At 46.5% G+C, this 15,318-nt stretch overlaps 1 protein-coding gene across 2 annotated transcripts in view; it reads left to right on the top strand.

Moving 5' to 3' along the window:
* LOC146789708 (tetratricopeptide repeat protein 21B-like) overlaps window positions 1-15,318 on the top strand; it is a 576,531-nt gene that overhangs the window by 81,966 nt on the left and 479,247 nt on the right. The window contains exon 1 of one of the 2 annotated variants that reach the window (XM_085632041.1): window positions 8,628-8,706. The exons of the other annotated variant lie outside the window; for it this stretch is intronic. Within the exon in view, the coding sequence (XP_085488167.1) occupies window positions 8,680-8,706 (27 nt within the window). The 5' untranslated portion in view covers window positions 8,628-8,679. Of the gene's footprint in view, window positions 1-8,627; window positions 8,707-15,318 lie in introns of those variants that run through there. 2 annotated transcript variants of the gene reach the window in all.

Below are 15,318 nucleotides of genomic sequence, written 5' to 3'. Positions count from 1 at the left end.
ACCTGGATGTTTGCTCTTCCTCCCTGAATATGGATATCAGTTTCTTTAAATTTGAATCCCCATTAACCCACAGCCTGTCTTGTATACCAGAATAATTGTAAAGCATTGTCATTTGATTTCTAATCAATTCATTGTGTAGATTCCCAAATCTACACGACAGAGCTACCTTTAATGCAAAAACGTATTTCTCATTGATACTTGGTTTCCAGTGGGGAAAAAAGTTATAACGGGCAATAGCTACATAAACTGTTGGAGAAAAATATACATCAAGATCTTTACTGGCATAGGAAAAAACATTGCCCTCATCGCCTGATCTCGTTTTTTTTTTCTCTGTTATAAACCTTTTAGTCCTCCTGGACCTAAAAAGTTTAATCTGATTTTTTTTCCTTTCTGACAAACTCTAAATCTCCAAAAGTAGACAGATAATTGATAAAATATTCTTTCCACTCATACCATTTCATTGAAGATTCTCCTTCCGTAACCATAAAGTGTTGTGGAGAGTGTAAATTAAATGCAGACATGCTAGAATGTATTAATAAAGTCAATAAGATTAAACTACGACAATGTTAAAGGTTGTGTTCTCGTCAAATACTTTGTTCATATGGTTCTTATAGCTTCCTTAGAAAAGCTGTCCAACGTTTCACTTGTGAGGACAAGGACGTATCTCAGCTCTGTACCACTTACACAACTAATTTGATACTCATTTCATAGCATATCACAATGCAAAATGGCTGCTAGGTGACTGGACGTCATTCAGTTTGGCAGCCAATCTTATGATGCATTTTAAAATTGAAGCACAAGTCCCAGTGCTTCCATGTTCCTCCTTCAATGTACTGCAGTTGCCAATCATAAATTGTGTAACATTCGGCAGCTAATACCAGAAGTATTCCTTAGGCGTCTCAGGGCTCCTAAATCAGTAGAGCGGTGTCATCAAATATGATACAAACAAGTCTCCGTTTTGTAGATGGGATGATTTTCCTGCACGGGTTACAGGCTTGAGTACTCGTTGCCAAATGTATACTGTTCCACCACAGTACATGAGTTAAGTTAACTGGTAAACGCATTCTTTCTTCAAGACTCCTGTGGCACACAGCATAACCACCAGCCAGGACTTCCAATCCCTTCCTATGACTGACATTCTAATTCAGGAGATACTAGAGCACAAAATATACAGAACACAACTTAGCCATAGTTGTATAACACAACACCTGGCACTGTCACACTATCTCTGCTAGTTATCTTTCAATGGAACATGTTGTTTCAGAGGACCGTCAACAGGGGAAAACAATAACTTTAATACTGTTGTACTGATATGCGCCATAATTTCTAAAATTCCTCTTTCCTGCCGTACACACATGTAACATAACAAAACATAAACTAACATAACACATGTATTTGTAAAGAGCATGTTCACCCCTTGGGGCTCCTTGGCACTCAATAACAGGTGTTTATGGTGCCCCAACTCAATGATACTTATCTAACCTCTCACTAGTTTGAAAATAAAGAAAAGCATAAAGTGTGAAAATTGAGAAAGGGAGCTAGGTAAGGTAGGTCGAGCTACAATGTATGGCTTTTATGACATGGATTTAAGGTTTAATGCAGCGTGTTTAAAGATGTCGATAAAGTCAAAGACTCAATTAATTAGCGGCCTTGACCGGGGGCGATACTTCTGCTCAACGTGTGGTTCTTTGACGACATAAAGCACTTTTAGTTTTTCTATCTTTATTATTAACTCAGCACTACAAGTGCCAGAATTCAAAGAATAATCACAAACGGGGATGTTATTTGTTTTCTTGTTTAACTGCTTGCAACTTAGTCGGGTCTACCAGGTATCGTGCTTCACATGTGATGCAAATGCATTTTGTCTAAATCCCCGCCTCCTTACAGGGTCAGGTACTTGTTGCAACAATTAGTTTTCCCTTTCAATAGCTCTCGCACCCAATGTATGCACTCAGTTCACCATTAGTACACAAGATCCCCAACTGTGCTGCCTACGCGGAATCTTGCAAGCATGTGACTGCCTGCAGCTGCTCTGAACGCTGACCAAGTTCAGATTAAATGTGCAATCAGTTCTGCAGCCCCTCACTGAAATCAGGGTCCTGTACTACTGTGCAAACTGGCAACAGTTAGAGATCATATACATGAAGTACAGCAGGAGCATGGCTGGAAGGGGGCAATGTTTGGTGCTGTGGGTAGAGCATATGTATTCAAGTACAATGTTTACATATTCATTTCTAAAACTGCTGGCATTTTCAAATTCTGCATGTTACCCTCGAGTTTGTTATAGTAATGTTCGATTTTAACATTACTTATGTTAAATTCATGTACGTAGGTCAAACTCTGTAACTTCCACAAAAAGTTCCAAAAGTCCATCTGGCTCTTTATCTACTTCTCACATAAAGCACTATAATTGGGCATTCTGCCCCCAAATAATTTCTCATTAAATCTGTTAGAAATGGGATTTCTGGTTGGCTAAGGCGTGCGCCAAAGCCAGGCAGAAACCACCATTCTAGTCAGGGCAAGGGAGTTACACGCCAAAGATAACCCCTGCTCACCCCCTTGGTAGCTTGGCAGGAGCAGTCAGGCTTATCCCGGAGGCAATGTGTAAAGCATTTGCGCATGCACACAGCAACAACATCCCAGGCCCACCACAAAGGAAACTCCACACCAGGTTATATATAAAAATAGCCTTTGTATTATCATAACACATTAGAATAGGGAACACATATTATACATGGTGCCACCTGGCACTAGGTCATATTTACAATGGATTATTTACACCTGACAGGGCCCACTGGACCACTGTCAGTACCGCCACAAAGGGAACTTAGTAAATGTAGACTTTAGCATAAACATAGAACACAACCAGTACTACTGGTAATCACTGCACTTAACATCAGCCTGTAACATAAACTACCTTATACACAGTATCACATTAGGCGCCAAACGCATTGTACGCCAACCTCATCAGTATAACCACATTATACAATTCTCTCACAAGTCTAAAAGCATTAGACCCTAACCTCCTAAGTATAACTACATTAGGGGCATAAATTACACAGTGGAACATAATCTCACTAGCATAAACCCTGATCTGCAAAACAACCTCATAATCATGAAAGACCCCATTTAGAGGCATAACACAGGGTGCGTAAAACATACTCCATGAATTACATTTCCTAGCACCATAATATTTTTAGCACATAGATCACATTAGGGCCTGGCGCCCTATTTAGCTTCTAGTCCCCCTGGCCAACTGGCCATCTCAAAAGGGGCTCAAATGCCCTAGGTCCCCAGAGTCAAGGCGTGTTGCAAAGGCAGCGAAAGTCAGGGGTGCGCTCTTTGCGCAGGCCTAAACGTAGCAGCTGGCACTAAGTGCTGCGCAGCTGGGAAGAAAAAGATGGCGGCGAAGGAGGGCGTCTCACTCCTGCATTCAAAACCTGTCCCCTAAAAAGAAAGACCTACACGGTGCAGCTGCCCACTACTTGCTGGGCAGCTGGGAATCCAATGAGGCCTGGCACCACTGTGCCGCTCCTGCACCTCTCAGAGATTCCTAAATCCAATACTTGCACAGAAAACGTTGCAGCTGCCTGCGCTCTCGCAGGGCAGCTGAGATCAGCCAAAAACGCGGGCACCACTGTGCCCCTACACGGTGAAAAGCATGGTCTCCTCTGGGCCCTCTAAATAATCCTGGCCAACTGTGGCAGCTGCCCTCTTGGCATCGGGGCAGCTGGGGACAAGGTATGCGGGCACGCACCACGGGGCCGTCAAAATAGCTTTGCCCGTGGTTGGAGCCATCTAGGCTCTAGGAACATTTGGCCATGTCGTTGGAGCGGCCCGCTGCCAGGTGGGGCCACTCTGACTCTGCCTCTCCCCACCCGGACTCACTCGCACAACTCACCGGCTGGGGGGCGGAGGCAGGACTCAGTCTCCGGGGACTCTGGAGCGGCGCCTTCCACGCGGGGCTCTCTCTCCTCATGAGAGCTCCGCTTCGAGTCGCGCCAGCCTTCCAGTCCCCGCAGGGCTCTTCTCGCGCGGGGCTTCCCTTCCCGGAAGCCCTGCCCACGGAGTCCCTGCCTTCTGGGTCGCGCTGGGCAGCGACCCTGAAGGAATTCAATGTGCGGCTCGGGCCACGGCAGTGATTCTCATCAGTAAAATGCGGGGTGGGCTCCCGCTAAGGCACACAACGCGGGGTGGGCACTGACATTAAAAATACTCAATGCGGGGTGGGCACCCGCTAAATAAAGCGAAGTCGCGCACTAATCAAAAGGGAAGGCCAGCGAAGACGCAGGGTGGGCACCTGCGCACTATAATAAAAATAAGCGGGGTGGGCATCCGCAAGGCTGGCATCACGGGGGCATCCCCAAGGTGGGGGTTCCCTCCCACAGGGGCTGCAGCTCAGCGCTGCTCAGCCCCCAGGCTCTCCCCTCAGCTGGGCAAATCACCAGCAATAGCAAGCGCTCCTCCTCAGGAGAGCCCAGGCTCCATCAAGCCTTGGCAAAGGAAAGGCAACGCTAAAAACAAAAGGTCCAAGAAGTCCTGGGCATCAGGGATGGAGCACAACAGCTCCCAGCAAGGTAAAGTCCTCCAGGCATCCAGGGTCAGGGCAGGGCCCAGGGAGGCAAGCCTTCCCCTGAGCCCCAGCAGCAGCACGCCCCTGGTAGATTCAAGTCCAGAACAAGAACATTTTCATGGGGTCACAGCCCCTCTATTTATATCAAATCCTTTGTTTTACAACTGTAGGGCAAGGGGAGAACCAGATACAACTGGTTCAGGAGCACTTGAGCTCTTTGTTTTGCTCAGCTCCTCTCTTCTATTCACAGGACAGGCCAGGGACATCAGACGCACCATAGGGGTGGAGCCAGCATTGTGGAGGGAAGGCCCAGCCCTATTCAGGTCTCAGGTGCAACTCCACCCTCCCATCTACATGCAGATCTCTCCATTCACCACCGGGCAGACACACCCTGGCTCCTGGAATTCCCCAGCCCTCTCAGCTCCTGTCAATCACAAGCCAGACAGGCAATTCACATCATACAGCACACAGACATGCCAACTTCTAGAAGTGGCACTTCTCCTATAGTTATAATAAATCCACGCACATCATTGCGCAGCATTTATTCTTAGGAGTTCGCACATACTAAACTTGACCCTGCACTCCTCTCACATCAGGAACTACCAAGGACACACATATCCCCCATGCATTCCTATGGGAGGGCAGGCCTATCTCACCACATGCACTCAGAGAGCGTACGCACTTTACACTGGGCCACAGTGCTAAAGTGCGCAGAGGCCACAAATCACTACCAATATGTCAGAGCTTAAGGCAAAAAGTTCAGGGGTGAACCTGCCAGAAGGGCCAAGTCCAACAAAATCCTTTTTAATTTCAATTTTTAATGGGAAATGTTTCCTTAGAAACCTACAGCAAATAACATCGCAGTCGTTTTTCCCTAATCCGGTGGAGTGGGGGAAGAAAGAGAATGGCAATCCATCCCAGCCAGAAATGTTTGACCATGATTCTCACAACATGTTAGTCCGGGGGTCTCCAACCTTTTCTGTAATGAGAGCTACCTATGTTCAAAGGAAATCAGCCCAAGCTAGTAATATTATTGTTGATGTAAAAGTGGGCACATCATACAAGATTACATTAGTGTTCACCATATGCAAGGTTACCTGCAGTGACCACCTCACTGCATTAGGCACGGTTGCCCAGAAAAAAAACTTGTCAATGTAGAATGCCTCTATGTGGGTAAAAGTTAAGAATCGTAGCTGCAATGCCTCTGGTACCAAGGTAATAATAATACTAGTAATCTGTCTCTTCAAGGCCGCATGATTTGGCACCCAAATATCAACTTTTAATATATTTGGGAAATTCAACTATATTCCTCTATCAGCCTACGTGTTATCAAAATACGCACATTTTGTCACCAGTAATTTCATTAATTCACCAAGCAAAAAATTTCCTATTTAGTAGGCTGGGATGCACACAGGAGCTACTTACAGGTTGCTGGAGAGCTACCACTAGCTTACAAGCTACTCGTTGGAGAAGCCTGTTTAGTTAATCTAATCAAATTAAAAGTAAACCTGGTGGAAGCCTGACTTGATTATGGTTTTAATGCTATTTTATTCTTTTCCAAGATACACATACTATTGCCTACAAACCTCCTGTTAGCGAGGAGCATTGCATAATGTAAGTTTGTAGTAACTTAACAATGAATAAATAGTGCCACAATACAAAACTCCTCACTCCCCCCCCCCCCCCCCCCAAAAGCCATCAGGACTGCTATGTTAGCCCAAAAGGGGATAGTGGGGACACGGCAACTAAGCTCAGTGAATGGTAGTCTAACTTGCAGGGGATACTAATCCGCAGGGGTTGACGAGGCTTCAGCTATGTGCCAGCTACTGGCTTGAGGCACAAATCCTTCAAGAATTTAGGACATGTTAGTTCTCTACACACTCAGGAGAGAATATGGATTAGAGGGGCCCAGTCTAGATCGAATGCCTTAAATCTGTGCTCTATAGAGACCGTTAATCTTTTCCATGGTTAGGATATCCTAGCATAAACAGCCAATCTCCGGCACCGGGATGCGTGTTTCCACCAGTGTGCTAGGAATGCCTGTATCGCTGCACTGGCAGCGACTGATCTGATTTCAGTCCGGATCTATGAGGTTTACCACCTGGGTGTTGCACGCCCAGAAGAACTACCCATGGATCCCTGAGGATGTGAACACCAAAAGCTAAATCAATTTCAGCTACTGGCATGATTTGAAGGCTCATTAGCCAGTAGCATGTTGTAACCTTAAACAGTGTAAGTGTGGCATAAATATAAAAGTCCCAGCAGGACAGTGATGCTATAGTTGTTTTACAACCAAGATCGATTATCTGTCCGCTTTCTCATTGTTTAATTATCGAGAATCCTCTAAAAGGTTTTAGAGGAAAGTCACATTATGCTAATCGTGTTTCTAAAACGATATAATTATTCCTTCTTATCAAATGTCTCTTGGCTACGTTTCATAGTACAGATTGTGATTTGTAGAAAAAAAATAGAATGGAGCCTGAAAACGCCATACGGTTTGAAGCTCTACATTTTCTTGTCTGCTACCTTACAGCACATAAAGTATTCTCTAGTATCAATACATTATCAAAAATGCAAATTACTGTTTCTTGCACATGTTCTTGAACAAGTTTTTTACTGCCAGATGCTCACATATAATTAATTGACTTATGCACACCCCAAAATGAACTGTATGTTGGAACTCCGGAGAATACATGATTAACTTAAGATAAAACAGTTCAGACAATTGAAGAAGATGGAATTCAGTGCAGGTCTCACGCAGCTATATTACTAAACCACCTCTCTCCAGTGCCTCATCCTCAGCACATGCTTTTATATATGATGAAGGTAAAATGTTAAACAGAATTATTCACCCTTTATTTATAATGCAAATAAAGGCTAACTAACCCCCATCGATCAATATGGGAATGTGAGGAAGTAAGTCCATGGAATACAGTAGCCAACTAGCTGCTATGTAACAATATCTTACGCCTGTTTTGGATTTTTAAGAAAGAGCACTTTGGATTCTGGGATACATATTTGCCAGGGGCAGACTGGTTTTAAGCTTTAATATATGGCCTATTCAGCCGGTCGCATTGAAGGCTCTATGGCTCGTCACCTGATGATTGGGGACTGTTTCAAATGATATAATCAAATTTCTCGTTATTTGGAGAACCAACACGGTTTTAACGTCCAGTTATACATTATGCCTTCTGTCCTGCAGCTTTTTCTACCAATCTTCCATGTAAAGAGTTGCATATCATTCAGTGTCACTTCTTCACAGCTGATGGACTCGGTACACAGGGTCAAGCAAGGAACATACTGTTTCAGCCGTCCGAGCCACCCCAGTCTGCTACAAAAAATATATATATTTAATGCCACCATGACTTGTATGTGGTCTATTATGGCATCACAGAAATTTCCTGGAGGAAAACGGAAATAGGTTTGTGATTTTGCATACGCGCTTTCGGGAACCTTGTAGTGGTTTTAAGGCCATTTCTAGACCATTGCACTGTACAAAAGGGTGCGGATACATATATACGTTCGTATATACGCCAGCATTATTCACACACAAGCACACTCAAAACATGGCAATATCAGACTTGGGCAAACTGAAAGCTTGACTGATGTGCATATATCAAAGAAAACATACAAATGTCATCCATTTATTTGCACAAAGACAAGTTGGCAGCTACCTCATAAGATACGGTTCGTTGAGGAACCCACCAACACAAAGAGGCCTGGGTTATACGAAGTACTAAATTAATGCTCCGGTCTCTCGCGGACAACATTATAATCTCTGGCAGGCTAATGTTTGTGTTGTGGTTTCAACAAAAACAGGTAGTGTCCCCGACCATATAGCACACTTCCAAGTTTTTCTTCAATTAGCGATGAATAATGCTCTCGAAACGCCGCTCGCGATTTTCGGAGTCTCTTCTCTTTCTGAGCTGTACGGCATCTCTTTAAAATCTAGGATCATAGTGATCTGTCATCGATTACCTGGCCTTACGCTTCAAATCGACAACGTCTCCTAGCAACCGCGCCGACGGTCGGTAACTAGGGACGCGGCAGCAACTTGTCACAGGCGCATACCAGAAAAGAGGGAAGATTACCGATTTGTGGCAGCCATGGCGGGCACAGACTCCTTGATAATGGTGGGTGTTTATTTTCCGACTAACTCTCCATCATTGTACTTCTCACTTGTAACTTTGGTCCTCCATGACTACCATAGAAGTCTCTTTCCAAGCTCCTAAATAGTATACATTCATAGATCGCTGTACTCTATCACCGTCTGCCCCAGATTTACACTATCTAGAATATGCCTACGCTTAGTGACATTTTTGCCGTTCTTAGGAGGGGGGGTTTATCACCAGAGATTTTCAAAGTCAAAAAGAAAACCCGGGTCATGCCATAAACACAGACGTAGGACTAAATATGGTCACAGACATGGATTTCAAAGGACTAAGGTGACCACTCAGGTTAACGGATGACGCACATCCCACATACCTTTTAAGACCGACTAGAAATAAGAAAAACAAAGCATTGCTAAAAGCAAATATTTGGTAATAGTTGGGCGACCGTGTGTCTGTGGTGCCTCAGGTTTCCTAGAAAAAAATCCACAACGAAGCAACACCTTTGCTATAACAATATGGAAACTAGCCTGGCAGCAACAGCCCACTAGCCTGGCAGCAACAGCCCTTTTGCTCGTTAGACTCCGAGGTAAACTCTACCATCGCAGAACAGTGCCACGATAAGAAGCCATAAGATGAAGTTTGAGTTTTAAGTGGCGAACTTACAAGCCAGACTGCAAAATATAGAATATTACTGCCCAAAGTAGTGAATGAATCAGAGTTGGATGTAGTGGTAGTGTACAAAAAAGCGAATACGTATGCATATGCTTGTAGTACTAAACCCCTAACCCTAAAAGATGGGACCTAGTAACATTTTCAACACAACGTCCCGAAGAACCAACAGTAGACCGAGACCTACCTATAAGCTGATCTGCCCAAGGTGCGTCGCTGTTTGGTCTAACTTTTTGGTAGGTCCGGCTGCGCATTCTCTACAGCAACAAATCCAGCCTTTTCCGCCAAGAGTATTTCTCTACATCGACAATAGCTTCTCCAAGACTTTAGTCCAGTGTCTCCCTGGCGTCGATAATAGTGACCACACCGTCATCCGCTTCATTCAACACGCATGCACAGACGTCACCCAAGGATTACACTGACAATTTCATTGTGGGTGAAGAACTGCTGCAGGTTTATTTCATACAACATAAGTATGACGATAAATGGGTTATCTTACGGGCGATCCAGGGCAAGCAGCCCCTCGCTGCTCCGCCCGCCTGGTGAGCCAGCACGCACGGTGGGTCGATGCCCAGCAGTGCGGCACATATTTATTTTCAGATCATCCACTGGGTCACGTGATCTGTCTCCTACTCCCGCCCCTTCTGACAGGGGCGGAGCGTGTTGTGGCACACCCCCGGTTGGTCAGGCCCCCCAACCGCCCGAAGGACTAACGGGGCGCCGTCGCGGTCTTCCCAGAACCCCCTTCGGCTCGTGGACCTTGGCTCGGGCACCCTTACTGTGCCGGACATGGGTACCCTTACTGTACTGCCTGTCGCAGAGGTACCCTTACTGTACCCGTCTGCCTCCAGATCGCCCTGTAACTCCGCCACAGCTCTGGGGAGGCTACCGTCGCTGCCAGAGCCCCCCCGTCCTCCCTTTGCTGTTATATGTGCCCTGCCCCTGCGAGCCAGCTTATAATGGGCTAAATTAGGGGTCCTGTTCTGTAACCCGTAAAAGACGGCATTAATTTGCAACATTACTCAGAAGCCCAGGGCAGACGAACAAAGGATGTCTTTTGGCCCCACTGCCGTAAGCTTAGACGTGACTGGTGTTCCTAACCTTCTAAGCGATGCCACAGCAGATCATCCTAACGTAATTATGGGAAGATCTAGCACCTGCATATGGAGCCAGAACTGAACCATAGCTGAATTCCTCAATCCATCGATTCCCTTCATATCCTAGCACGAAGGTTTTAATTTCCACTCTATCTACAAAGGTGATGTATTGATAGCGTCATGGTTCCTGAGTTGCTGCTGCTACTGCGAGGATTGCATGATTTCTCGGCTGGGCAAAACATTTTTAACGCAACTGCTAATCGGACGCCGATTATCATGACTCCGGATAAAGGCAATATGACTGACTGAGCTGCCGAAGAATACATCTCTCAGCTCGGGGACCCAAATATGTAAATGTTTCCCAACTCCCTGGCTCCAAGAAAGGCTGAGCGGGAAGAGCAACACCTAAATCTGTTTCTCAGGCTGGGAAATATGGCATTGGTAACAAGGCATAGGTGAATTAGGCACTTATGGACCTGCAATCCTATTAAGATTTTTCAATTGGCCAAATTAAGTGCCTTCCTGGCTTGTGATTGTGTTCCCAACAGCTACAGCACAACAAGCAGGGTGAAGGTAGCGTGTGAGTCAGCCATTTTACCTACGTATATAAACACAAGCTGACATCACGGGTATATAAATTTGCTTCCTTTCACATGGTATTATCCTATTGTTTACTGCAAACTGACCCATATCTTAGCAACATCCCCTTGTTTTAGCCTTTCTACTTGCAAATTAAGTTACATTAAATTGGACGATAGTCTTATACTAGTCCCGCTGTACATCCCAATCTTTTCTTGCTCTCCACTGGGACAGCGTATCCAATTGCCTCGCTTGTTGAATAGAAGCTAGCTTTCGGACTTTATTGCTGCTGGAAAGGGTCAATAGGTGTGCCTACAGTCCTTGTTATACCGGTGTTGCTGTGCTATAGGTAATTCGTGGCACCGCCATAGTGGCTTGAAAATGAAACGTCTTATTTTATCAAATGATTTGTTGTGAGCCCCAGTTATGATTTCGTTCATATCTTCATAGTTGACAGTGTCTCTATCTTGCCAATACCTGGGTCACGTCTGCCTTAAATGACGACATTACATCTGGCTTTTCTGCTAGCCTTGCCCTTTAACCTGTCAAATGTCTGTGGAGAGCAGCACATCTCTGGTCATGCTCATGGCCACTCTCTGCTCTCTAAATTATTACTATGTAGCTGAGGGCATGCCATACACGGGTGTCTGGTTGAAGTATGCACAGGTCATTGACACTCTCCCACGTGCAGTGCTGTGAACCGTTTGAAGTAGTTCATCAGATTCAGCTAGCCGCCCCTAGGTGGAGGCTTGCACTCCCAAACTTCTGCTCGTGTAAAACCCGGCCACACCTCCAGTTCAGTGAAATTTAGTAATTCACGACACTGACCACCCCAGGGGCCAAATACTGGGCTGTGTAAATGCGGCCCAATACCACCATGAACAATTAGCTTGGAGTGGATGGGCGTTAGCCTAGGCTGGCTGAAGGCAAAACCTTTGACCATCACTCCTGGCAAGATGTGCCAACGCAGGTAGAATAAAGAGTTATCCAGCCCTCCTTACTTCCTTTCCCAGTTCGACACAGGTCGAAGAAGAATGCCCCTTCCAGAAAGGTCATGGCCTTATCCCTGAAGCCTATCCATACAGCATTCTACCGGAAATCTACAGCATTGCTTCGTAAAGCGTTTTCTGGTTCCCCAATTATTTGTGGTCGATATGCTCTCCCTCAGTTTGACCAAAATCTTAGCTAATCGTACGCCTGCCTAATTCCCAGGGCTGTCTGGCTTAATGCTTTCGCCTGGAATTGCCCCCCCAAATGTGGCCTTGCACTGAAACTTCATCTGGCCCTGGCGCCTATCAAACCACAGTGACAGCCTCTGTCACCTTCATACAATACATAAACAAACCTCACAAGGTCGCAGAAGCGGCAAGCCAGGCTAAGTCTTGGTCAACCATGTCACTCCGTGCTTTCCCTGGCCTCCCTGTGGAACAGGGAGAATAACCTCAAAGATGTGAAGTATGATAGACAAACCCAGGCCTTCCGCCTGTCTCAAAACAGCTCATGCTGCTGCCTTTCTTATATAGACTAAGCTGCCACTATGACTGAGTTGCAGAAAATATCCCACCAGCTGTTTCCTAATAGCAAGGCTAAAGATGAAAGGCAGCCGCATCTCTTGACTTAAGCGTGGAACTACACAATACCTTCAAGATGTTATGTATGATACACAAACCCAAGCCCACAACTTGCCTCAACACAGCACAGGCTGCTGACTTTTCTATATACGCTAAGCTGTCACTATGACTAATTTGGGAGAAACCTTACCCCAGCTGTTTTTTAATAGCAAGGCAAAGATGAGAGACAGCAGCATCTCCTGACTCAAGCGTTGAACTTAAAATAATAACATTGGTCGCTCAATTTCTGTGTTACACCTTTCCACAAGCTGACCATTGCATCATGGTTGAGACTGGGATTTAGGCTGAACCTTGACATATGTGTACACCTGCTGCCAGGGAACATATATCTACCTATAGACCTGCCCTTATCCTGTTGCACCACTTGGGACACAACTTCGTCCTTTTGTACCCACCGGCATGGAACTAATGCCAACGAGATTCCCCCCTAGTACCGGATAATCCTAATAAATGCTGCATTTTGGGACAAAGATACCAGGGAATAAATGCAAAGGGGGGCTCTCGAGTGTGTGTGAACCCATGTCATTGCGATTAGTAACAGTTGCTCTGTTCGAGCTAGAACCTGCGACTTTATTCATTTAATCAATTAATCTGCAAAGCATGCCACTCCCCAACTTGGGCATACACACAACCGCCTCTAGTGTCCTGCAATACCAGCTATTCCGAATCTGGCTGACGAAAACTGCCATTGGCCAAGAGCTAAACTAGTAAAAACTATACCATATGTTTCTCAAAACGCTTACCATAAACCGTAATGAGTACAGACTCGTCATAGATCACCCTGGCCCCCCAAACCTTTCCCAGGGAACTGGAGAGAAATGAACTCAATTGCGCAGGGCATGAAATACCAGAAGTTACTGATGACGACGTTTCCATGACCACACTCTCAGATGCATTTAATTAGTTATATAGCGCCACTCCTACCAGTGTAGGGTGTCCGCGACTTTGCATCTCACACAAAAACCGCCGAGCCAATCAATCATATGCATATGAGTCAGTGTATAGGAAAGGTGACCTGAGCCAAAGGACTCAAAGTGTAGGCGATTCATGGCCTTCCCCACTGGCAGGCAGTATAGTTTAAGGCTGCTTGGAGTGGAGAAGCACAAGCTCGGTCGAGTCAGCCAAATTAACCCTCTTTGCAACACTAATCAATGTTCTAATGATGTCTGCTTAGTGGTGTGTATGCAGCTCTAGGATGAGCGTTCGTAGCTCACGGTTGACTATTAGGGCTGTAAGATCTACATTGCAAGTGACAAAAGGGTGCCTCCTTTGAACACAGTAACCTGCTGACCTCTATACATCATACGCACTCTGAAAATCTACTTGGCACACGTTCTTTGCAGCGGGCATATTTAACCCTCTGCACTACTACACTGAAGTCAAAACCTCCACTATACAAATTCTTGATCTTTCTCCAGGAAGGTAACGAATCACACGAGTTATCCTGACATTTATGTGGGGCCTGGAATTGCCGCGGAAAGAAACGCAGCATCAGGTGCTTCAAAGCAACATTAAAGACACCAACATATCCCGCCTCTGCATGTTGGGCAGCAAAAGGCAACCATTCCGGTACGTGTAATCTAGAAGCACCAAAATGTGTATGTACGACAAAAACCCGTGCAAACCGTCTTTCAGCAAACAAGAGCCTCAGAGGAGTCCTCCAGCAGACATTGTAAACGCACCTCCACATTTCCATAGTACAATGCAGACACACAGGTAGTGCCGTCCATGACATCGCGCCCGGCCTCAAACGGGTGTGGGGGGGGGGGGGGAGGGGCATGGCAGCATTCACACAATGGCGGGGGCTGGCCCGAGCTCCGCCGGTTGCACCAGCACGAAGCAGCGCCCCACGGCTGGCGGAACCCATCACCAGTTCCAGAAGCCCGACACCCGTGCACGCCAGCGGCGGCCGCCCGAAGTCGCGGCGGCACCCATGTCCTAGCGCCTGCGCGAAGCGGTTCAAAGCCCCGCATGCAAATCCAGAGGCAGGGGGGGGGGGGGCACCCGGGGCCTCAAGCACGCCTGGCCAGCACCCAAGCACCGACTGTGAGCCCCCCCTCAATGGCTTATGGCCACGTGGCTGCCGGCGAGACCGTGTGCAGACAACTGGGCACAACAACCGAGGCAAACCGCCCCCGTGTAGCGGCGACACGCACAAAATGTAACCCAGGCTACTTTTACCCAATGCACCAACTAGGATCGAACCTTTGACCTTCGGTTTTCACACACAGACATTGGGAATGTTTGCATCAACCCACGGGGCTGTTTCAGCTGCCGGCTTTCCAAACAAGAAACCACACCTGTAAAGCCCGCACAATCACGCGTCAGGGCCTCCAGGCGCCAATTTGCCGCCGGCTCCGGAGAAAAGGGAGACCGATTGCCTTGCAATTATTACCATGTAGATGGGGGGAAAGCCAGCCCCTGTTAGGCAGGGGTAGATAAGGTGATTTGCAGAATCACAGGATGCTCAGCGTCATTCCCGAGACTCGAACCCATATAGCGCGATCTCGACCCGAAGGCAGCAGAGCGCTTCCCACGAGCACCATATTTACATTACACCAGCAGGCACGGAGAGACCAAGCGACACGCCCCAGAATCCCGGGAAGCGGAAGCGACCCCCAGACTCGGACCCTGTGCCCCACGAGAGGTGTGCATAC

Source organism: Triturus cristatus, chromosome 10 (genome assembly GCF_964204655.1).
Source record: "Triturus cristatus chromosome 10, aTriCri1.1, whole genome shotgun sequence".
NCBI classification, from domain to species: domain Eukaryota; kingdom Metazoa; phylum Chordata; class Amphibia; order Caudata; family Salamandridae; genus Triturus; species Triturus cristatus.
This window is presented reverse-complemented; position numbering and strand designations above follow the sequence as displayed.